Below are 25,657 nucleotides of genomic sequence, written 5' to 3' on the forward strand. Positions count from 1 at the left end.
TTTCCACAGAAAGGAATAGAAAATTGAAATTTTTTTTTTAAAAAGCAAACGTGTAATTCTCACAATTTTCAAGTGAAGACTCGTAGACGAAAGATGATTAAGGCGCTTAATGGGAGTTGTTTTTCCCAGAGACTAAACAATAGGAAATTCATTAACTTCTCCAATAATTGGAAAAAAAAGGACATTAATGGTGTTGGAAAACCCTAGGGAAGTAAAAACAAATAGTTTTCCTGCACCATTAGCTGATGCAAGTGATTGTGTGTGGTCACTGGGTGAAGGATCAGGCTTGGCTGCAACAACGACCATGATCAAACTGCCCACCAACACTCACTTTGCAAACTTTGACACCATGAATGGCCACATGGACAAGTTGCCAGAAAGCTGCCAGCATCCAAGGAATTGTAACCCTGCATGAGTTGCCACTTTAAGAGGGGTAAAATGAGAAAGTTAGGGAAATACAAGGGTTCCATAGGGAAACAAAATATAAATACAAGACCTCTGAAAGCAATAATTACTTTCTTCAAGATTTATCTGCAATCACTACTTTGTTTCACTATTATTTTTAATGTAGGGATCCTCTTCTCTCCACTCTCAATGGCTTATTAGGTAAAAGGTACAGTGTAGTGTCATACTATGTCCTACAGACTAGAAGAATCCAGGTTTGATTTATGGTCTATGCTGAATAATCTGATCTCAGCCAAGGCAGTTGAGAGTATTGCAATTGGCCTCAGTGACCTTGGGTATGTTAAGAGATTAAGATTGAGAAATAGTTAAGACATCCATTTTACACAAAAGAATCACTTACATTGTTTCCATTTTTAGTTCTGTATTTAAAATCTTAGAATTAAAAAAATCCGTAAATGTAGCTGACAGGCAATATCTGTAGAATGTCAATGAGTCTGTACGGCTGTAACTGTCGTCATAAAAAATAGTCTTGGATAGTTCTAATCATCTCATGGATACATCTATATGTTTATTCTTTTCTGTACAAGTAAGCCCTGGTTAGACTACACCTAGAGTACCGTGTTCAATTCTGGGTACCACACCTCAGGAAGAATACATTGGTCTTGGAGGCAGTGCAGCGTAGATTTACTAGAATGATACCTGGACTCCAAGGGTTAAATTACGAGGAGAGATTGCACAAACTAGGGTTGTATTCCCTGGAATTTAGAAGATTAGAGGTGATTTGATCGAAGTTTTCAATATATTAAGGGAACTGATTGAGTAGATAGAGTGAATCTATTTCCACTGGTTGGGGAATCTGGGAATAGGGGACACAGCCTAGAAATTACAGCCAGGACTTCCAGGTCTTCTACGTGCAAAGGGTGATAGAAGTTTGGAACTCTCTTCCACAAATGGCAGTTGTATCAGTTCAATTGTTAATTTTAAATCTGAGATTGATAGATTTTTGTTAACCAAAGGTATTAAGGGATATGGGGTTAAGGTGGGTATGTGGAGTTAGGTCACAGATCAGCCATGTCTCACTGAATGGCAGAATGGGCTTGAGGGGCTAAATGGCCTACTCCTGTTCCTAATAGATAAGGTGGTTTATGTTATGCCCTGAGATAGTGCTGTCAGGCCTTTTTGAGTCTTGTTATGTTGAGCTAATAATGTAAAACCAAGAGTGATGATCATGGAGGTGGTGATGGAATTGCGATTTAGATGAGCATAAAAGCAAGGCCATTATAATATGAGGTTGGGAATTGAAGGGAGGCATCTGGAGGGTTGGGCTCAACTAGCAGTAATATGTGTACCTTCCACGACCGTATCTTATGCAACCAATGTTGGCTGTGAGGATGTTGGTTCATTTAACCTTTAATAAACATTCAAGTGTTTGACTGCGTGTTGAATTCATTCTTGGCATACAGGCGCAGAACTGTAACGTTGTCTGTGATATTGTGACAAGTAGGAAGGCGGGGGGTGGGGGGGGGGGAAAGAGTATCAGCCTGCTGCTAATCCAGTGACCCCTGTTGGAAAGTGTACTTATGTTGGGAGAGTACAGGTACAATCTTGGGTGTGATCCCCTCCGCAGTTGAATAACCTATTCGTTTAGGCTTGCACACGAAGAATGGTCACTTTGTACTGGAGGGGTACCAATGTTTATTGAGTTGTACCCCAGTAAGAGTCATTGGGAGTAATTTTTACCATCACCACCTGAGTGGTAATCTGGCAGAGTAGATCGCATGCCTGTTGTAGAAATCAATGGGATGAAAATAGAGCAGGTTCTCCAACGAGTGGGCAATCCACTCCAACAAATTACCATCCAACTGATGAATGTGAAAATTACCCCCAATGTTTTCATGGAGAAAAGTGAAAGTGAAACAAGTAGTTCTAAGGCAGCTATGATTCTATTTACCTTCAGATTGATTCTGTAATTCTCTAATTTATCCAAACTCATTGGGACAGTTTCCTCTTCAGTTAGTCTAGCTTCATAAACTTTTATCACGTCCTCCGCTTCAAGGATATTTTGAAAGAGTAACCTCAATGCTTTCATTCTAAAAAATAAATAAATGCAATTAGTGCTTTCATGCAAAAAATAAAAACAAATCATTAACCCTGACTCACAAATAACGTTCCAATGTGGTTTCCATAAATTTTAGAACAGTGAATTCTGTAAAGGGCCATATCACTGCTGATTTAAAAATCAATACAATTCCAAAATATCCTCTTTTAGTTAAGTTACAATAAAGCAGTAATGATATACTTTTGATTCAGTTGTAATGATTCAGCTTCTTCCAATGATAAATTCATATGTCCACATTTATAATGGATTTTGCCTATGTAGTCTTGTAACTCTGTGGCAATGGAGATCTCCATTGCAGGAAGGGAGGAAAGGCTGATAGAAACCAAGCAGCACTTCACATTACTTAAATACAATTCCCATTCCACTGTGGTAAATGTATGAAAGAAATTTGAAACAGTATAGTTTGACAGGATCAGTCCCAGTCCTATGAGCCAAACATAGATGAGCACTGATCACAGTTCTACTGATGTTCGTGTCCCACACTCTTAGCATAATAAACGGGAGTGAAAATCTAAACAGGGTGGGGACCAGGTTAAAAAAAGGTTGAAGTGCAAATGTAACAAACTAGCAGATTGCTCATGGCAAGTCAGAAGATACACTGCTAAATAAGGACAGCAGCATTATACCAAGTAACGCACATATGGAATATAATGTGGGAAAATGTGAAGTCATCCACTTTGGGAGGAAAAATAAAAAAGCAAATTATTTGAATGGAGACATACTACAAAATGCTGCGGTACAGAGGGATCTGGGTGTCCTCGTACGTGAAATACAAAAAGTCAACATACAGGTGCAGCAGGTTATCCGGTAGGCAAACAGAATATTGGCCTTTATTTCTAGGGGGATGGAGTATAAAAGCAGGAAAGTCATGCTACAAATGTACAGGGTGCTGATGAGACCACACCTGGAGTACTGCGTACAGTTCTGGTGCCCTTATTTAAGGAAGGACATACTTGCATTGGAGGCAGTTCAGAGAAGGTTCACTGGGTTGATTCCAGGTATGGAAGGGGTGTCATGAGGAAAGATTGAGCAAGTTGGGTCTATACTCATTGGAGTTTAGAAGAATGAGAGGAGATCTTATTGAAACATACAAGATTCTGAGGGGACTCGATAGGGTAGATGCTGAGAGGATGTTACCCCTCATGGAGGAAATCTAAAACTAGGGGGCATGGGCTCAGAATAAGGGGGCGCCCGTTTAAGACGGAAATGAGGAGGAATTTCTTCTCCCAGAGGGTCGTGAATCTTTGAGATTCTTTACCCCAAAAAGCAGTGGAGGCCGAGTCATTGAATACATTCAAGGCTGAGTTAGACAAATTTTTGATCAGCAAGGGAGTCAAAGGATATGGGGAAAGGGCAGGAAAGTGGAGTTGAGGTAAAAATCAGATCAGCCATGATCTCATTAAATGGCGGAGCAGGCTCGAAGGGCCAAATGGCCTACTCCTGCTTCTATCTCTTATGGTCTTATTCTGCTTCTAAGGTGCAGCTCTATGGAACGTGGCATATCCTTTTAAGGCCACAAGCTCCAATTACAAATCCAAAAGTCAATTCCTTTTCAGCATCTTATTAGGTCAATTAAAGGGTGACTGTGTCTCTATTTTGCAGCAGCAGGAAATGACTGACTTTCTTTATTTTATACTTTTCTCGCAGGATTGTTTTGCATCTGTAACAAAATGTGATATCTGAAGTGAAATGGAATCAATTTTTTTTTAAATGTATGAATGATAGATTGAACAACACCACAGGAGATTTGTTATGGGTAGTCTGGAGCACAGTTGTGATATTTAGCTACTCAGCTGAAGTTGAGTTTAACCTGACCAGTCCCTTTAAGGGCACAGCTTAAGTACTCCTTCTGGGAAAGTGGTCTACATAGGCAACTGAAGGCAAATTATTGTTGCTTGTAAAATCCTGAGGTCAATTAAACAGCAGTTGTAGCTGCTTGTAAACTTCTGGCTGCATGTTAGAAAACCCATTATGGAAAGTCTACACTATTAGATTTCTATAAAATAAAGAAAAAACATGCATTTGAAAGAGTTTTTGACATTTATGCTATTGCAAAGCACATTTACATATAGTATCCATTGCTGTTTCAATCAAATTATTTAAATATATAAAACATGGTTACCATTTGCTCCCTCTCACCTCTCTAAATAGGCTGAAGAAAAATCACTACCATTCTTTAGTCTTTGGCCTATCAGGTTAAATTCTGTTTCATAGAATACTTTCGACTCACTCGACACGTTGAGTGAGTTATACCACCTTTTCTGTAGGCTGACAAAGTCATCATCAATTGTATTCAACTGATCTTGCACAAGCTGTCAAAATCAAAGTGAAAAAAAAAAATTAGAATGGAAACAAAGTGGCAGAGGTCAACCTTAACTTCAGATTTAAAAAAAAATCACAAAATTAGGCTTCAAGAATTCAGGACAGCTTTCAAATGAAATCTATAAGCCTGATGCAAGCACTATTTACAAAAAGGCACACAGAAAGACTACAGCATGGGAGGAAGCCATTTGGGCGTTTTGTGCCTGTGCTGGCTCATTGAAAGACCTGTCCAATTAGTCCCATTCCCTTGCTCTTTCTCCATAGCCCTGTAAATTTTTTCCCTTCAAGTATTTATCCAATTCCCTTTTGAAAGTTACTACTGAATCTGCTTCCAACACCCTTTCAGGCAGTGCATTCCAGATCATTACAACTCACTGCGTAAAAAAATGTTTCCTCATGTCACCTCTGGCTCTTTTGCCGATTATCTTAAATCTGTGTCCACTGCTTACCGACCCATCTGCCACTGGAAACAGTTTCTCCTTGTTTACTCTGTCAAAACTGTTCATGATTTTGAACACCTCTATCAAATCTCCCCTTAACCTTCTCTGTTCTAAGGAGAACAACTCAGCTTCTCCAGTCTCTCCATGTAACTGAAGTCGCTCATCCCTGGTACCATTCTAGTAAATCTCTTCTGCACCCTCTCTAGGGTCTTGACATCCTTCCTAAAGTGTGGTGCCCAGAACTGAACAATACTCCAGCTGAAGCCTAACCAGTGTTTTATAAAGGTTTATCATAATGTCCTTGCTTTTGTACTCTACACCTCTATTAATAAAGCCCAGGATCCCAGATGCCTTTTAACAGCCACCTTAACTTGTCCTACCACCTTCAAAGATTTGTGTACGTGCACCCTCAGGTCTCTCTGTTCCTGCACCCCCTTTAAAATTTTAACATTTAGTTTATATTACCTCTACTCATTCTTCCTAAAATGTATCTCTTCACACTTCCCTGCATTAAATTTCATCTACCATGTGTCAGCCCATATAACCACTCTGTCCACGTCCTCCTGAAGTCTGTTGCTATCCTCCACATTGCTTACTACATTTCCGAGATTAGTGTCATCTGCAAACTTTGAAATTATATCCTGTATACCAAAGTCCAGGTCATTAATATATATCAAAGAGAGCAGTGGTCCTAATACTGATCCCTGGGGAACACCACTGTATACTTCCCTCCAGTCTGAAAAACAACCATTCACCACTCACCTGCTTTCTGTCCCCTAGCCAATGTTGTACCAATGTTGCCACTGTCCCTTTAATCCCATGGGCTTTAATTATGCTAACAGGTCTATTATGTGGTACTTCATCAAATGAAAGTCCATACACACATCAACCACACTACTCTCATCAACCCGCTCCGTTACTTCATCAAAGAACACAATTTTCCGTTAACAAATCCATGCTGACTTTCATTTATTAGCCCATACTTTTCCAAGTGCAAATTTATTTTGTCCCAGATTATTGTCTCTAAAATCTTCCTCACCACCAATGTTAGGCTGACTGGCCTGTAATAGGTGGATTTATCCCTCTCCCTTTTTTGAACATGGGTCTAACATTTGCAATCCTCCGGCAACATCCCCATATCTAAGGAGGATTAGAAGATTGTGGCCAGAGCCTCTGTGATTTCCCTCAGTAACCGAGGATGCATCCCATCTGGACTGGGTGACTTTTTTGCTTTGAGTACTGCCAATCTTTTAAGTACCTCCTCTTTATCTATTTTTATCCTATCCAATATCACTACTGCCTTTACTGCTGCAATGGCAACATCCTCTCCTCTAGTGAAGACGGATGCAAAGTATTCATTTAGTGCCTCAGCCATGCCCTCAGCCTCCACAAGATTTTTTTTTTGTCCCTAAACAGTCCACGCTTCCTTTGACTACTCTTTTACAATTTGTGTGTTTATAAAAGACTTTTGGGTTCCCTTTTATGTTAGCCGCTAATATATTCTCATACTCTTTCTTTGCCCCTCTTAGTCCCTTTCTTAGGTATCCTCCGTGCTTTCTGTATTCAGCCTGGTTCTCTACTATATTATGAACCTTACATTCATCATATGCCTCCTTTTTCTGTTTCATTTATATCTCAATATCTTTAGTCATCCAAGGAGCTCTATAGCTTTGGATGCCCTTCCTTTCCCCCTCGTAGGGATGTATCTACTCTGTACCCAAACCAACTCCTCCTTGAAGGCCTCCCATTGTTCAATTACCATTTTCCCTACCAATTTTTGATTCCAATCCACTTGGACAAGATCCCTTTTAACTCACCGAAATTTGCCCCCCTCCAGTTATGTGCTGTCACACTTGATTGTTCCTTGTCCTTTTCCATAACTATTCCAAAACCTAATGATATCATGATCACTATTCACTAAATACTCCTCCACTGAAACATGCTCCACCTGCCCCACTTCATTCCCCAGAAGTAGATCCAGCACTGTTTCTCTCCTGGTAGGGCTAGAAACACACTGTTCCCCTCCTGGTTGAGCTGGAAACTGTTCCAAAAAGTTCTGGAACACATTTCAGGAATTCCTCCCCCTCTTTACCCTTTACACTGTTACTGTCCCAGTCTATATTGGGATATTTGAAGTCCCTCATTATCACTACGCTACTCTTGCATCTTTCTGTAATTTGCAAATGTTCTCTTCTATCTCCTTCCCACTATTTGGTGGCCTATAGTATACACCCACTGGTGTAATAGTACCTCTATTGTTCCTTAATTCTCACCAATTAGATTATGGGCGTCATTTTAGCACCTGCTATCGGGTGCGTTCCTGGCGGGGGGGCTCCGAAAATCGGAGAATCCCGGAGCTGACCGGAGCCCGCCTCGAACCCGCGCACTTCCGGGTTCCCCGCTGACGCGTGCGCGCGCAGCCCCCACTGGTGGGAATCCCGCAGGCAATTAAAGCCAGCGGGATGCCACTTGAAAGTATTTATTTAGGTATTTCAGGTCATTAACTGACCTGATTAAGGGATTATGTGAGGAGGGGTGGGATTTTAGAGCAAACTGGGACTGTTTCCCACACTGGGGGAAACACTCCCAGGTCAAATGGACATGTTGCAGCTGTCAGTCTGTGGCAGCTGCAACGGTCCATTTGACAGGTGGGGGGAGACCCTCACCCATTGCAGGAGGCCACTCTGTCACTTGGGACAAAGTTTGGCCTCCACCACCCTCCTCCTGACAGTCAAAGTCACCAACCTGCACACCTACCCTGGGGTCCGGAGACATGTACCTACCTTGCGGACCCCCTCAGATGTACATCTTGCGGATGGGGGCCGCCGTAGCTGCAGTCATGACCTCCTCGGAGGGCGAACAGCATCACCAGCCTCGCCATCCACGCCGTCCACCTCTGACAGGTGGAGCTCCACAACAGAGTGCTGTGACACATCCACCTGTACAGCAGGAGGAAGGGCTACCGCAGAGAGAGATGCGTCGCAGAGGGCACTACCCTCGCCACAGGGTCCACAGACCGAGGCTCAGCTTCCTGGACCTCTCTGAGCAGCAGTGCACATGGAGGCTCAGAGTCACTCGACATGTAGTCGTGGACATCTGCAGCTTCTTTCATGCCGAGCTGCTCCTGGTTGGCCCGAGCACCATCTTCTTACCTGTCGCTGTCAAAGTCACCACTGCCCTCAACAACTTCTCCTCCGCATCCTTCCAGGGTGCAACCGGGGACATCACCGATGTCTCTCCGTCGTCTGTGCAAAAGAGCCCTGCAAATACATCTCCACCCACTCTGCAGTGACACAATGGGTGGCATCAGTTGTGGGTCCTCATAGTGATCCTCAGGAGAGGGCATTATTGCACAAACCAGACAGGATTCGCGAAGACATGGCAGTAGTGGTGCCAATATAAGATGTAGTGTGAGTTGGTCAGAAATTCAATATAAGTAACAATCATGACAAACCCTCAAACACCCTTGTGCATCCCCTTCATGCTCACGACACGTTTGCCTTACGCTTCCTACTGCACATATGTGATGCATGCCCTGTGGCTGCAGCACAGGTAGTGGCAGGTTGAGTGAGGCTGGCCGTGAACGAGATGCACGAGAGGGTGAGTATGAGATAGAGCCATGAGATTGTATGAGGATTGGGTTGAGTGGTAGTGGCGGGATGAGTACTGGCGAGGTGAGTAGGTGCAGGTAAGATGAGGATGAGGTTTGAGTGGGTATGAGGGGTGATGTGACAGAGTAGTGTTGGCAGTGCTGAAGGAGATGTGGGGTGGGGGCAGTGATGTGGCAGACGGAGCGTAGGGGAAAGACTACGTGTACTCACTTTGGCTAACCTACTGAGGTCATTGGAGCGCCTCCTGCACTGTATACAGGTGGGCGATATGTTGGTTGCGCTGGTGACCTCCTCTGCCACCTCGAGCCAGGCCTTCCTGGTGGCAGAGGCAGGCCGCTTCCTCCCGCACGCCAGGAGGAAGATCTCTGTGCTCCCCCTCCTCCTCACCCCATGTATTGATACCTGGAGTGAGGCATCATTAAACTGGGAGCAGCCTTTCCACTGGGCTGCTCCATGCTGTAATTTTTGCTATTTGTTGCAGCATCTGTCAGTGGAGGACTGCCCCTTTAAATAGAGTGCCTCCAGCTGACAGATCTTACTGCACATGCGCAGCCCACCCGACGCGCAGATCAGCAGTGGGGAACCCGGAAGACCAGGTAAGTGGATCCAATTAGTGGATCGTCTGCTACAATCGTGCGGGAAGCTGACTAATTTCACCGGGCGCGATAGCCCCCCCACCAAGAACCCGCAGCCCTGCTAACATCGGGCCCCATGTCTTTGACCCCTTAACTACATCGTCCCTTTCCAGTGCTATAATAGCTTCTTTGATCAGTACTGCCACCCCTCTTCCCCCTTTTCTTTCCTTCCCTACCTTTCCTGAATACCTTGTAGCCAGAAATATTAAGTACCCAATCATCCCCTTCTTTGAGCCAGGTCTCTGTTATTGCCATTATATCATAGTCCCATGTGGCGACTTGAGCCTGCAGCTCACCAAATTTATTTACCATGCTACGTGCATTTACACACATGCACTCCAATCTCGTCCATCTTGAACAGGTCTCTCCTGCCCCAGAATTGGTCCCAATGCCCCATGAATCTGAAGCTCTCCCTCCTGCACCATTGCTCCAGCCACACATTAACCTGTCTTATCCTACTATTCCTATACTCACTAGCATGTGACACTGGGAGTAATCCAGAGATTATTACCTTTGAGGTCCTGCTTTTTAACTTCTTCCAAGTTCCTGAAACTCTGACTGCATGATAAGATCCTTTTCCTTCCTATGTCATTGGTTCTCACATGGACCACAACTTCTGGCTGCTCCTCTTCCCCCCCTCAAAATGTTCTGCACCCTCTCAGTGATGTCCTTTACCCTGGCACCAGCAAGTGGTCTGCATTTTGCGATGAAGGAGTACGGGAAGGGTTTATTTTGGTGAATTTTGTACCCATCAGGCTAAGTGTTGTTAGCATTGTTTAATGGAGCACCTTCCTATTTCACACGCTTATGTCTTGAAATTAGAGAGGAAATCTTCCACTCTGGCATATACTGGAAATTGCGTACCCACAGTCTGTGATTTTCTATCCATTAATTTTAAAAGCAGAAAATCTCACCTTAGATGTTGCCTGCTATTTTAACAAGGTGCAACCCATTTAAAATAAACATATTAACACCTCCATTAAAGTGGCAGATAAAGGAACTTCATAGGTATGTTAACGCTTGAATCCAATTTCAAGGCATTATTGTCAGCATTAAGCCCGCTTCTCAGATAGGAGTACAACAACCTGTAGCATAAAGCTCTCTCTATTCTGCCCTAACATACCTAGGCCCAACCTCAAGAGAACTCATATGGTACTTCCATTTCCCACATTGAAACTGACAATTAGTGTTTAATTAGAGGTGATTTTACGCTGCAGGAGGCCTACATTCACTAGGAACTGGCTTCAGACTGACCAAAGTCATTTCACGTAGACTTCTGCATCTGGCAGAGAGAGAGAGAGAGAGAGAGAGAGAAACCTTCATCCCATTAGTCTGGGTTGGATTTTGAGACGTGAAAAGATGGTTTGTTAATAATAAAACTTGTACAGCAGAATATCTGTTGTTGTGCTGGGATGTAAATAATCAACTGGAAGGAGTGCACAAATGAAAATTAGGCAGGTTGGGGAAAATCGCTTGTGTATTACTGGAGCCTGCCTAATTCTATATCCATTTAAATGAAAGGAAAGAAAATGAGTAGTCTTCAGTACTGGTGTGTAATCCTCCCTGTCCAATTTTCCTCTATGGGTTCTGCTCAGCCATTTATTTACCCCCTAACACAATAGAGGGAAATCTGCCCAATAGTTTCAAAGAGGATTGCACCACCCAGTCCTCCGAGTCAACTTTTAAACTGCTTTACTATAATGCAAAATACTTCCCATTTTATTTCATAACCATAAACTTTAGGAGAAATTCAGCACTAACACTGCAACATTACAGATCAGATGGAAGCTGTGATTTACACTGAAGATTGCTAAAGGCACAGTCGGCGCTTGCTGATTAATGATTGACTATTTTCAAATATATCTGACCCGGCCAAGAAGTGCTTTGTACTTCTGTTTCTCTCTCCTCCATCATTTCTCTGCCACTTCCTTCACTGTTGTCTATTCCCACTTGTTTTCAAATATTCAAATAGTAAAATATGCTACCTGGTGAATTTAATCAGTAAGAAGGTAATAAAGCCAAAAGCATTAAATAGAAGATGATTGGTTGTCTTTGTTGAATGCCTGGCATTGCTGGTCCAATGGTTGAAACATTTCTTCCAGCTCTGGGGTCCAATTTCAAATCTGACCTACTTGAATGAAACAAGGCTCCTCTCCCAAATGACTCATTATTCTGTGAGCCTTGATGTGATCAGTTCTGAGCTATTTATTTCTAAATTGCACATGCGTTTTTCCACACAGTAATACAGAGAATGTACAGCACAGAAGCAGGCCATTTGGCCCAACAGGTCCATGCTGGTGTTTATGCTCCACACGAGCCTCCTCCCACCCTTCTTCATCTAATCCCATCAATATATCCTTCTATTCCTTTCTCCCTCATGTGTTTATCAAGCTTCCCTTTAAATGCATCTATGCTAGTCGCCTCAACTACTCCTTGTAGTAGTGAGTTCCACATTCTAACCACTCTCTGGGTAAAAAAAGTTTCCCCTGCATTCCCTACTGGATTTATTAGTGACTGTCTTATATTTATGGCGCCTAGTTCCCGTCTCCCCCACAAGTGGAAACATCATTTTACGTCTACCCTATCAAACCCTTTCGTAATCATAAGACCTCTATCAGGTCACCCCTCAGTCTTCTCTTTTCTAAAGAAAAGCGCCCCAGCCTGTTCATCCTTTTTATAATATGGAGACCAGAACTGTTCAAAGTAATCCAAGTGTGGTCTAACCAAGGACCTATGCAAGTTTAACATAACGTCCCTGCTTTTCAATTCTATCCCTCTGGAAATGAACCCCAGTGCTTTGTTTGCTTTATTTATGACCTTATTAACCTCCATCACTTCTTTCAGTGATTTGTGGATCTGTACCTCCAGATCCCTCTGCTTCTCTACCCCATCTAAACTTTTATTTTCCCAAGGAGTATGTGGCCGCCTTTTTCTTCCGACCAAGAGATACCACCTCACACTTAGCTACATTGAAATTCATTCGCCAATTACATGCCCATTCTGCAAGTTCATTAATGTCTTCCTGTATTTTGTCACATTCCTCCTCAGTATTAACTATACCCCCAAATTTGATGTTGTGCGCAAATTTTGAAACTGTACTTCAGATTCCCAAGTCCAAATTGTTCCTGTAAATGGTGAACAACAATGGTCCCAGCACCAATCCTTGTGGAACACCACTTCCCACCTTTTGCCAGTTTGAGTACCTACCTTTAACCCCTACTCTCTGTTTTCTGTTTTGTAGCCAGCTTGCTATTCATTCTGCTACTTGTCCCGACTTCACATGCTCTGACCTTAGTCATGAATCTACTATGCAGTACCTTATCGAAGGCCTTTTGAAAATCCAAATATATTACATCTACTGCATTACGCTTGTCTACCCTTTTTGTTACTTCTTCAAAGAAGTCAATAAGGTTAGTGAATCATGACCTTCCTTTTTGAAATCTATGCTGACTATTCTTCATTATATTTTCGATTTCTAGATATTTTTCTATTGCATCTTTGAGTATAGATTCCATTATCTTTCCTACCATCGATGTTAAGCTAATTGGTCTATAGTTCCCTGGACTTGTTCTATGTCCCTTTTTAAATATAGGAATCACATTAGCTGTCTGCCATTCCTCTAGCACTATTCCTTTTTCCAACGAATTTTTAAATATATGTAATCTTACTTCTGCTATCTCTTCCCTAATTTATTTTAATATGTGCAGATGCAATCCATCCCGACGAGAGGTTTTATCCTCTCTATATTTAATTAGTTTATCAATTATCTCCCCCCTAAATGTCTTTACATCTTTTCTGATCTCTTCTAATGTTACGCCCATCATGTTAGTTTCCCTGGTAAATACTGAGGCAAAGTAATTATTTAATATTTCTGCCATTTTATTGTCATTACCTGCAAGTTTATCTTGTGTATCCCTTAGTGGCCCAATCCCTATCCTGATTTTTCTTTTGTTATTTGTGTCTGTAGAATACTTTACTATTTCTTTTTATATTCCTTGATAATTTAATTTCATAGTTTCTCCTTTCCATTTTAATTTTTTTTTTAAAACTTCTTTCCTAACTTTCTCGTACTTACTTTTGTCATCTTCTCCTTCGTTGTACATGTACTTACTAATGCCGCTGCCTTTAGTTTCAATTTTGCCCTTATTTCTTTATTCATCCATGATGCGTCATTCCTGGCTAGTTTGTTCTTGCTTTTTAGTGGGATATATTTCTCCTGGAGTCTATTTGATCATAATTTTAATTGTTTTCCTTTCCCAGTGCTGTTCTATTTCTTTGTTTGTCAATAAATTTTTCAGTTTATTTTCCCTTGTTCCATTCTCATCCCCTTAAAATCAGCTTTTTCCCAATTTATTACTTGGTTTGTGTCTTATTTATGTCCTTCTCAATCTTTATCTTAAACCTTATTATGTTTTGATCGCTATTGCCTAGATGTTCCCCTACACTTACTTTTCTCATCTGTTCTGGTTCATTTCCCATTACTAGATCCAGAAGTGCTCCTTATGTTCCCTGTTCTTTATGTAGCCATGTTTCAGTTATTCCTACTACATCCGGTTCCTCACTATGGGTTATTGCCTCCAGTTCCCCTGTTTTATTTTGGACGCTTTGTACATTGCTGTACAAGCAGTTTAATTCATCTTTAATAGTTGTTCCTTTTACTTTATTTTAACAGTCCTTTTATACTTCTGTTTTATAACAGTATTTGTTCCATGACCGTTTAGGTTATCTTTATTCCTTACCCTGATCTGACCTTTACACTCATCTCCTGTTTCTTTTATCTTTAGGCTTTTGTTATTGCTACCAGATCCCTCCCCCCATCTTGCTAGTTTAAAGCCTTATCCACCCTATTTATCCTTTCCGCTAGGACTCTAGTCCCATTCCGGTTCAGGTGGAGTCCGTCCCAACAAGACAGCTCCTTCCTGTCCCAGTACTGGTGCCAGCGTTCCATGAAATGGAACCCCTCCTTCCCACACTACTCTCACCTTTCTGATCTGCCTATCCCTATGCTAATTAGCATTTGGCTCAGGTAATAATCCTGAGATCATCACCAGTGAGGTCCTGCTTTTTAATTTAGTTCCTAGCTTCTGATATTCCCTTAGCAGGACCTCCTCCTTGCTCTTCCTTATGTCATTGGTGCCGACAAGGACCATGACAACTGGACGCTCCTCCTCCCTTTCCAAGTTCCTCTCCAGTTGCTCAGAGATGTCTTTTACCCTTGCACCTGGTCGGCAACACACTTTCCTGGACACTCGGTCATGACTGCATCTATCCCCCTAATTATCGAATCCCCTAAGACTACATTGTATTCTGATCCTCGACTCCTCCACCCTCTGGACTGCCTTATTCTCCACGATGCCATGGTTAGCATTCTGGCCATCCTCCCTGCAATCTTCGTCCTTATCCTCACAGATATCAAGTACCTCGTACCTGTTGGATAAGACCTCTGTCCGCAGGACCTCCTTCCCTATCTCTAGGTTCCCACTATCCTGCTGACTAACAGTCACACTCTCACCTTCCTGCACCTGTGCTTTCCTCTGAGGTGTGACTGTACTATGGAGAAAACTATCTGGGATATTCCTCCCCCTCCCTTATTTGTCAGAGTTTCTCTAACTCTCGCTCCAGCTCAAAGACTCTGTGCCGGAGTGTCTCAAGCCAGAGACGTTTACTGCATATTTGCAAATCCGGGACAGTCTTGCTGCTGTCCACAAACTCCACCTATTACAGTCCTGACACACAGCCTATACTGCCATTTCTAGTTTTTTTTTTAAATTATTTATTTGTTTATCAGTAGTTTATTTCTAGGATTAATAGAATCATTTGAGATCTAGATTATATTTAGTAAATGGATTTAACTTGATTTCGAAATAATTAGTAATTATGTAATTTTAAAAAAATTTAATTTTTAAAAGTTGATAGATTAGTTTATTGTTCCTTGGTTTAAATAACATTGCACCTCGTTCTCCCTCTGCACCTAACTCCCACACTGATCAAATTCCCAGTTGAAAGTCCTCACTCCGTTAGCAATTCACTTTCTGACCGTAGCATGCTCTGTGCTCAAGCTCCTTGCTTTTGCAAAGATTCTTGTAATATATACCTATCTGACACACCCTGGTTATAATTGGTTAGTCAACTTCCGGCCACAATAATTAACACCTAGTCAGCGACCTACTTACAGCTGATTGTCTGTCTGCTAACTATTAGCTATCACTGACTTGCACCTTTTTAAAGTTAGTAAACTAAGTTTAAACATATTACATTGAAGCTAATGATATATATTTATAAAATCCATCAATAACATGGAAAACAAATAAACACTGATGTTTTAGATTAGCAGTTTTTTTTAAGTTAAAATTTCAGATTGTTGATATTTCATACTAACCTCCAACTCAGACATCCTTTGTGCAAAGTCCTCGTGTGCATTAGAATCAATGAGGAGATGTATTTTTTCCATCATTTTATGTTCGTTCTGCTCCAAACGGCGACGTATCTTCTGGAGTTCATATTGGAAACCAGTGTCTACCTTTGGCAATGTTGTTTGCATTGGTGGTAATGCTGCATTACAGGAGAACATAACGTTTGGGATTAGAAAAAGCCATTACTACATTACCTCCACAGACCATGTAGAATTTGCCTCATCATGGACCCTACTCATTCAGTCTCCCAAAGCAGGCAACCATCCATAAACAAGTAAAACCTCGAAAAAGATAATGCAAATTTTCCTCATGCCCCCCGCAAAAAAAAGCAAAGCAAAGCTCTGGAATATTAATGCAAACTTACAACTCACCCATACAAATCCGACTAGCTGCACTACATATGTGAACTGATCTATCCTCATCTCCATTTCTAACCAGGTAGTTATTCTGCTAATTTATGAAGGAGTTAATCATAACATTAATAATCATAACACTTTTCCCCTATTATTTAAGGGGTGGAGGGAGAACAAAAAAGTTTTGAATCTCTAGTCTTGCTAATTTTGCAAGCATGTTCTCTAGCCTGAAAACTTGATTATCCACCATAGTGAAAGAAACACCATTAGCAATTAAATAGGCACAAAATTGACAGTTCCTCATCTTTCCATATAATAATTGGCAGTTGCCAGACCGACCCCCACTAGTCCTAATGGCATATTTTTTTAAATTAAAATTCACACAGCGTCCATAAACCCTCCCCTATCCACCATGTTCGTGACTTCCTCAAAAAAGTCAACTAGATTAGTCAGTCATGACCGACCCTTCACAAATCCATGCTGACTCTCTTTGATCAACTCATACTTGTTCAAGTGCTCAGCCACTCTGCCCATGATGTTAAAGTTCTAGTAACTTCCCCAAAACTTCATGTTAAAACTGACAGGTCTGTAGTTTTCTTGTTTCTCCCTCTTCCCCTTCTTAAATAATGGAGTGACATTTGCAATTTTCCAATCCAAAGAAACAATTCCTGAATCTAGAGAGCTTTGGAAAATTATGACTACTGCACCTGCACTTGCCTCACCTGTTTCTTTTAATATCCTGGGGGAGAAACCATCAGGTCCCGCAGATTTGTCTATCTTAAGTCACTTTATTTTCACCATTATTATTTTTAAAATTATATTAAATACAGTAAGTTCCTCCCCATGACTCATTTTTATATTCCCTTGTACTGCTGATATTTTGTCTTCCTCTAATGTGAAAATGAATACAAAGGGCCTGATATTAGGAGGGAGGCAGGTTGCCAGTGGGTGGGGGGGGTCGACTGGACGCGTGGGTAACCCGCCCAGTGAAATCAGTGGGTTTGGCATGCGATCGTGAGTAAATTGAAGCCACTTACCTTGGCTACCGGGTTTCGCGCTGGAAAGCTGCGCAGCGGGCGGACTGCGCACCCGCGTCATAGGCGGTCAGCTGGAGAAGCCCTATTTAAAGGGGCAGTCCTCCACTGACTGATGCTGCAGAAAGGAGCCAAAATTACAGTATGGAGCAGCCCAGGGGGAAGGCTGCTCCCAGGTTTAGTGATGCCTCACTCCAGGTCCCACTGGATGGGGTAAGGAGGAGAGGGAGGACAGAGATCTCCCCAGCGGGCGGGAGGAAGCGGCCTGCCTCTGCCGTCACGAAGGCCTGGCTCGAGTTGGCAGAGGAGGTCACCAGCACCACCAACATATCACACACCTACATACAGTGCAGGAAGCACTTCAATGACCTAAGTAGGTCAGCCGAAGTGAGTACACTTACTCATTTCCCTACACTCCGTCTGCCACATCACCGCCCCCACCCCACATCTCCTTCTGCACTGCCAACACTACTCTGTCACGTCACTCCTCACACCCACTCAAACCTGATCCTCATCTTACCTGCACTTACTCACCTCGACAGGACTCATCCCACCACTACCACTCAACCCAATCCTCATATAATCTCTTGGCTCTATCTCATACTCACCCTCTCGTGCATCTCTTTCATGGTCAACCTCACCCCACCTGCCACTACCTGTGCTGCAGCCACAGGGCATACATCACATGTGTAGTAGGAAGCTTAAGGCAAACGTGTCGTGAGCATGAAGGGGATGCACAAGGATGTTTGAGGGTTTGTCATAGTTTTTACTTATATTTGATTTCTGATCAACTCACATTAAATATTATATTGTCATCACTACTGCCACATCTTGGCTATTCTTATCTGGCTTGTGCAATATTGCCCTTTCATGAAGTTCTCCATGAACACCCTTGATGCCACCCATTGGGTCACCTTACAGTGGGTGATTGTGTAGTTGAATGACTATTTTGTGCAGGTGCCTGTTGCGCAGCACTGTGTTGTGTAGCTCCATGTGGCGGAGATGGATGGCATGCCTGGCGAGGCTGGTGATGTTGCTCGTCCTCCAATTGAGTGATGAATGCAGCAGCAATGGAACCCCCCCCCCTCCCCCACCTTCCTGACGGTGTGTGTGAGGGGGTCCACAAAGTAGATAAACGTGTTTGGACAGCAGAGTTTAGGGTATGATTTAATAATTGAGTGTGGAGATAACGGTGTGGCAGGCAAAACTTTGAGGTGACAAAGTGCCCTGCTGCAACGAATGAGGGTTTACCCCGCACCCGTTAAATGGGCCTTTGCAGCTGCCACTGGCTGCAACACATCTGTTTAAACAGGGAGCATTTCCCCCAGCATGGGAAACACGCTCTGGGTAGTCCAAAATCTGAATCCTCCTAAAATCTCTAACTAATGAGGTCTGTAAACGACCTCAAGTGGGATCCCGCCGGCTTTGATTGCCGATGGGAGTCCTGCATGTGCGAGCTGCGTGCACACCGATTCGCGTCATTGGGGAACCCGGAAGTGGGCGGGTTGGAGCCGGGCTCCGGATCCGCTCCGGGAATCCCCAATTTTAGGAGTCCCTCCGCCACGAACGCACCCGCTCGGCCATCCGATAATTGACCCCGAAGTATCCATTTAACAAGTGTACCATTTCCTTATTGTCCATTATAATCTCACCTGCATCTGTCTTGATAGGCCCACATTACCCCACACAAGTCTTTCTCAATATATTTATAGCTTTGATATTCCTTGCAAGTTTTATTTTTCATATTTGTTTTTTGCACTGAGTACTTTCATCATTGAAAATAATTATAATTTGTATTTTTCCTTAAGTAAACACAATGAATCACAGTAAATGTTACAAACCTGACCCACGAATTCTTTCTTCTTCCAAGGTGCTCACCAAGTATGTGTAGTGCTTCTTGCTTGAGCCAAATTCAGTTTCTAGTGTTCTCTTATCTGTGTCAGTAAAGTATTGCGAATCCTTACTGTACATCTGGAAAGCTTCAAAGTTCTTTTCCATGTTTCTCATGATCAGCTCATAATCCTCACGAGACATTGTCCGTAACTGAAAACAAAACAAAGATTACTTGCAAGGGATAATTTTCTCACTTAATTCCCCCTGGCAGGTCACCTCACCCGCTGCGAGAGCACATCAGATATCTGAGGGTGAACTACGTATGATTTTCCCACCATTTAAATTAATGATGGGAAAACCAGGTGTAACACAATAAGTTTCTGATATGCATCTCTAGCAGGGGATACGCCTCATCGGCAGGAGTTCAAAAATTTCTCCAATAGCTACAAATGTTGAGTAAATAGAAAATGTGAATTGTTTCTCATTTCGTTCTTCTCATCTTCCTCATTTTGTTAATTTCTCCAGTCTTTTAGTTCCCTCTGCACCATTCATCGTGCCTAATGGAGAGCAGACACGCTTTTTCAACACGACAGCCTATATCACAAGCTAATTGAGACATGGGGCCCGATTTTACCAGGGGTGCGGGTTCTCGGCGGGTAGGCCAGCGGGCGCGTTTTCAACGCGCCCGGTGAAATTAGTGGGTTGCCCGCGCGATCGTAGCAGGCAACACACTAATTGGATCCACTTCCCTGCTCCTCCGGGTTCCCCGATGCTGATCTGCACGTCGGGCGGGCTGCGCATGCGCAGTAAGATCTGTCAGCTGGAGGCGTTCTATTTAAAGGGGCAGTCCTCCACTGACAGATGCTGCCACAAACAGCAAAAATTACATCATGGAGCAGCCCAGGGGGAAGGCTGCTCCCAGTTTAATGATGCCTCACCCCAGGTATCATTAGATGGGGTGAGGAGGAGGGGGAGGACAGAGATCTTCCCCCCGGCAGGCGGGAGGAAGCGGCCCACCTCTGCCACCAAGAAGGCCTGGCTCGAGGTGGCAGAGGGGGTCACCTGCACCACCAACATATCGCCCATCTGCATACAGTGCAGGAGGCGCTCCAATGACCTCAGTAGGTCATCCACAGTGAGAACACGTAGTCTTTCCCCTGCACTCCGCCTGCCACAACACTGCCCCCACCCCACATCTCCTTCGGCACTGCCAACACTACTCTGTCACATGACCCCTCATACCCACTCAAACCTCATCCTCAACTTACCTGCACCTACTCACCTCGCGAGTACTCACCCCGCCACTACCACGCAACCCAATCCTCATACAATCTCATGGCTCTATCCCATAGTCACCCTCTCGTGCATCTCTCTCACGGCCAGCCTCACTCAACCTGCCACCACCTGTGCTGCAGCCACAGGACATGCATCACATATGTGCAGTAGGCAGTGTAAGGCAAACGTGTCGTGAGCATGAAGGGGATGCACAAGGGTGTTTGAGGGATTGTCATGGTTCTTACTTCTATTGAATTAAAGAACAACTCACATCACACATTATATTGGCACCACTACTGCCATGTCTTCGCGAATCCTGTCCGGTTTGTGCAATAATGCCCGCTCCTGGGTATCCCTATGAGGACCCACCACTGATGCCACCCAGTGTGTCACTGCAGAGTGGGTGTAGGTGTATTTGCAGGGCTCTTCTGCGCAGACAACTGAGAGACATCGGGGATGTCCCCGGTTGCAGCCTGGAAGGCTGTGGAGCAGAAGTTCGGGAGGGCAGTGGTGACTTTGACAGCGACAGGTAGGAAGATGGTGCACGGGCCAGCCAGGAGCAGCTCGGCATGAAAGAGGCTGCAGATGTCCACGGCTACATGTCGAGTGACTCTGAGCCTCCGTGTGCACTGCTGCTCAGAGAGGTCCAGGAGGCTGAGCCTTGGTCTGTGGACCCTGTGGCGAGGGTAGTGCCCTCTGCGACGCATCTCTCTCTGCGGTAGCCCTCCCTCCTGCTGTACAGGTGGATGTGTCACAGCACTCTGTTGTGGAGCTCCACGTGTCAGAGGTGGACGGCATGGATGGCGAGGCTGGTGATGCCGTTCGTCCTCCGAGGAGGTCATGACTGCAGCTACGGCGGCCCCCATCCGCAAAATGTACATCTGAGGGGGTCCGCAATGTAGATACATGTCTCTGGACCCCGGGGTAAGTGTGCAGGTTGGTGACTTTGACTGTCAGGAGGAGGGTGGTGGAGGCCAAACTTTGTCCCAAGTGACAGAGCGGCCTCCTGCAATGGCTGAGGGTCTCCCCCCACCCCACCTGTCAAATGGACCTTTGCAGCTGCCACAGGCTGACGGCTGCAACACGTCCATTTCAAGTGGGACTGTTTCCCCCAGTGTGTGAAACAGTCCCATGTTTATCCAAAATCACACACAGTCCCTTAATCAGGTCAGTTAATGACCTGAACAACCAAAGTAAATACACTCAAGTGGCATCCCGCTGGCTTTAATTGCCTGCGGGATTCCCACCAGCGGGGGCTGCGCACGCACCCCCGCACGTCAGCGCGGAACCCGGACGTGGGCGGGATCGAGGCGCGATCCGGTCCCGCTCCGGGATTTTCGGGGCCCCTCCGCCGAGAACGCACCCGGTAGCGGGTGCTAAAATCGGGCCCATGGTGTTCATCAGAGCAGGACAGATCATTGTCTTTCCTCGCATCCTCTGGATAAGTGTGTTGTTCGTAGCTAATGTGGGGCTTTAGTCTCTTATTAACCAGTACTGAAATGGTATACACTTTTATTGTTTTCAGTATAACGTATTGCCTCATTTGCCATCGTGAAGCTCCTCCAAACAGATAAGATTTGAAGAACACACAAAAAATTATTTTAAAAAAGTTTTCAGTCCTTACCACAGACATAGTCCAACTACGTATCTTTTCAATATCCATCATGCAGTATTGCCAAGATACCAAGCTCTTCATGTTAATATACAATTGATTCCACAGAGAAAGAATAGCCTCATAGTACTGATCAATTCTGTTTCCAAAAAGACAAAATAAAGCACCATTTTACATTCACAACAAGGCACCCAAACTGTATTCATAAATTTTAAAAAAAATAAAAGAACAAGGGATGTAGTTTCATACTTGTTTGCAAGCTCAATTGCCCCAGGATTTGGAGGTGGGATGAGAAGGCAAACAGATGGAACCGTCATTTCCATTCCACCAGGTCCGATCACCCTCCACTTGCTGCGTTGTGAGTTATCCAATAAAATGCATTCATTTCCCCTATGGACAACCCTCTAAAAATGCACGTTAAACGAGAATTAATATTAGAAACACTGCAAAATTATTTTAAAACATATCAATTATTATGTCTCCTCTAGGAAACACCTTACTGAAACCAAACACACTTTAATGTTTGGCAAAAGACTTCCTGGCAGACACTTTTAATTTATAACCTCAAATTGTTCCCATCATCATCTCCTGTCGCTAACGTATAAACATTAGTACAGTCTACTTCTGTTAATTTAAAATTGCTTAATTTGAATTACTGGATAAATTGAATTGCACTTAAAAAAAAGCCTCTCTTGCAGTTTTATTTCAACTGCTTTTTCAAATTATTGGATAATTCAAAATTTTAGTCCAAAAAATGTTGAATTACTAGGAATAGATTGTACAGCAATCTAATGTTATATAAAGCAAAAAACTTTCTAAAGACATACCCTAAGCTCAGCAGGACAAATCTTATAAACTATACTGCTAGGAGTTTTTCCACAGTTCAAAAGAAACATACACCCAGCTACCATTACTGTTCAGTGAAATCCTTTGCTCCTGAGTTAGATCAGATTTATGCTAAAACTTTACATAGAATGTACAGCACAGAAACAAGCCATTTGGCCCTACAGATCCATGCCAATATTCATGCTCCACACAGGCCTCCTCCCTCCCTATCAGCATATCCTTCTATTCCATTCTCACTCATTTGTTTATCTAGCTTCCCCTTAGATGCATCTATGCTAGTCGCCTCAACTACTCCTTGTGGTAGCGAATTCCACATTCTAACCACTCTCTGGGTAAAGAAGTTTCTCCTGAATTCCTTATTGGATTTAAGAACATAAGAAATAGGAGCAGGAGTAGGCCAATCGGCCCCTCGAGCCTGCTCCGCCATTCAATAAGATCATGGCTGATCTGATCCTAACCTCAAATCTAAATTCATGTCCAATTTCCTGCCCGCTCCCCGTAACCCCTAATTCCCTTTACTTCTAGGAAACTGTCTATTTCTGTTTTAAATTTATTAGTGACTGTCTTATATTTATGGCTCCTTGTTCTGGTCTCCCCCGCAAGTGGAAACATCTTCTCCACGTCTACCCAATCAAACCTTTTCATAATCTTAAAGACCTCTATCAGGTCAACCCTCAGTCTTCCTCTGTCTAGAAGAAAAAGCCCCAGCCTATTCAATCTTTCCCGATATCTGAACCGAGGGGTTATACCTATCATCCGTGTAAATCTTTTTTGCACCTTCTCCAGTGCCTCTATATCCTTTTCATAATATGGAGGCTTCTTTTTGTGGAGCTCAATTCGATAATATTGAGGGAAGTTTTAAATACTTTAAATTATCTAATCAACAAAATTACACAATGCAAAGTTTCTCATTTTGACTGGGCATATCCTTCATGTTCCAATGGACTGTGATACCAGTATAATGAAAGTACATTCCCATAATGCATTTAACAATGAGAATTTTTTTTTTCATTTATTCGTTCATGGGATGTGGGCGTCGCTGGCGAGGCCAGCATTTATTGCCCATCCCTAATTGCCCTTGAGAAGGTGGTGGTGAGCTGCCTTCTTCAACCGCTGCAGTCCTTATGGTGAAGGTTCTCCCACAGTGCTATTAGGAAGGGAGTGCCATGATTTTGACCCAGCGACGATGAAGGAACGGCGCTATATTTCCAAGTCGGGATGGTGTGTGACTTGGAGGGGAACATGCAGGTGGTGTTGTTCCCGCATGTGCCTGCTGCTTGTACTTCTAGGTGGTAGAGGTCGGGGTTTCGGAGGTGCTGTCGAAGAAGCCTTGGCGAGTTGCTGCATTGCATCCCGTGGATTGTACACACTGAAGCCACAGTGCGCCGGTGGTGAAGGGAGTGAATGTTTAGGGTGGTGGATAGGGTGCCAATTAAGCAGGCTACTTTGTCCTGGATGGTGTTGAAATTCTTGAGTATTGTTGGAGCTGCACTCATCCAGGCAAGTGGAGAGTATTCCATCACACTCCTGAATTGTGCCTTGTAGATGGTGGAAAGGCTTTGGGGAGGCAGGAAGTGAGTCACTCGCCGCAGAATACCCAGCCTCTGACCTGCTCTTGGAGCCACAGTATTTATATAGCTGGTCCAGTTAAGTTTCTGGTCAACGGTGACCCCCAGGACGTTGATGGTGGGAGATTTGGCGACGGTAATGCCGTTGAATGTCAAGGGGAGGTGGTTAGACTCGCTCTTGTTGGAGATGGTCATTGCCTGGCACTTATCTGGCGCGAATGTTACTTGCCACTTATCAGCCCAAGCCTGGACGTTGTCCAGGTCTTGCTGCATGCGGGCTCGGACTGCTTCATTATTTGAGGGGCTGCGAATGGAACTGAACACTGTGCAGTCATCAGCGAACATCCCCATTTCTAACCTTATGATGGAGGGAAGGTCATTGATGAAGCAGCTGAAGATGGTTGGGCCTAGGACACTGCCCTGAGGAACTCCTGCAGCAATGTCCTGGGGCTGAGATGATTGGCCTCCAACAACCACTACCATCTTCCTTTGTGCTAGGTATGACTCCAGCCACACGAGAGTTTTCCCCCTGATTCCCATTGACTTCAATTTTACTAGGGCTCCTTGGTGCCACACTCGGTCAAATGCTGCCTTGATGTCAAGGGCAGTCACTCTCACCTCACCTCTGGAATTCAGTTCTTTTGTCCATGTTTGGACCAAGGCTGTAATGAGGTCTGGAGCCGAGTGGTCCTGGCGGAACCCAAACTGAGCATCGGTGAGCAGGTTATTGGTGAGTAAGTGCCGCTTGATAGCACTGTCGACGACACCTTCCATCACTTTGCTGATGATTGAGAGTAGACTGATGGGGCGGTAATTGGCCGGATTGGATTTGTCCTGCTTTTTGTGGACAGGACCTACCTGGGCAATTTTCCACATCGTCGGGTAGATGCCAGTGTTGTAGCTGTACTGGAACAGCTTGGCTAGAGGCGCAGCTAGTTCTGGAGCACAAGTCTTCAGCACTACAGCTGGGATGTTGTCGGGGCCCATAGCCTTTGCTGTATCCATTGATGGACATTGAAGTCCCCCACCCAGAGTACATTCTGTGCCCTTGCTTTATTAGTCCAACTATCTACAACACGTGATCTATCTGCCAATTCTCAGAACTTAAAAACAGAAAGCCCACTGAACTGGCTGTTTTAAAGATTTATAAAAATGACTGAACTCGCAAGGTTCAGTTAGAAAAATGCTCAG

The 25,657-nt window shown here is 43.8% G+C and overlaps 1 protein-coding gene across 2 annotated transcripts in view; it reads right to left on the reverse strand.

The window, feature by feature from the left end:
* Positions 1–25,657, reverse strand: part of dspa (desmoplakin a) — a 90,254-nt gene that overhangs the window by 32,732 nt on the left and 31,865 nt on the right. For both annotated transcript variants that reach the window (XM_067981971.1, XM_067981972.1), the window contains exons 12-17: positions 22,302–22,456; positions 22,065–22,191; positions 19,174–19,375; positions 15,912–16,084; positions 4,664–4,836; positions 2,357–2,495 (exon numbers count right to left, since the gene is read on the reverse strand). In XM_067981971.1, the coding sequence (XP_067838072.1) occupies positions 2,357–2,495; positions 4,664–4,836; positions 15,912–16,084; positions 19,174–19,375; positions 22,065–22,191; positions 22,302–22,456 (969 nt within the window). The remainder of the gene's footprint in view (positions 1–2,356; positions 2,496–4,663; positions 4,837–15,911; positions 16,085–19,173; positions 19,376–22,064; positions 22,192–22,301; positions 22,457–25,657) is intronic.

The sequence above is a fragment of the Heptranchias perlo genome, chromosome 3 (genome assembly GCF_035084215.1).
Source record: "Heptranchias perlo isolate sHepPer1 chromosome 3, sHepPer1.hap1, whole genome shotgun sequence".
Taxonomy (NCBI): Eukaryota; Metazoa; Chordata; class Chondrichthyes; order Hexanchiformes; family Hexanchidae; genus Heptranchias; species Heptranchias perlo.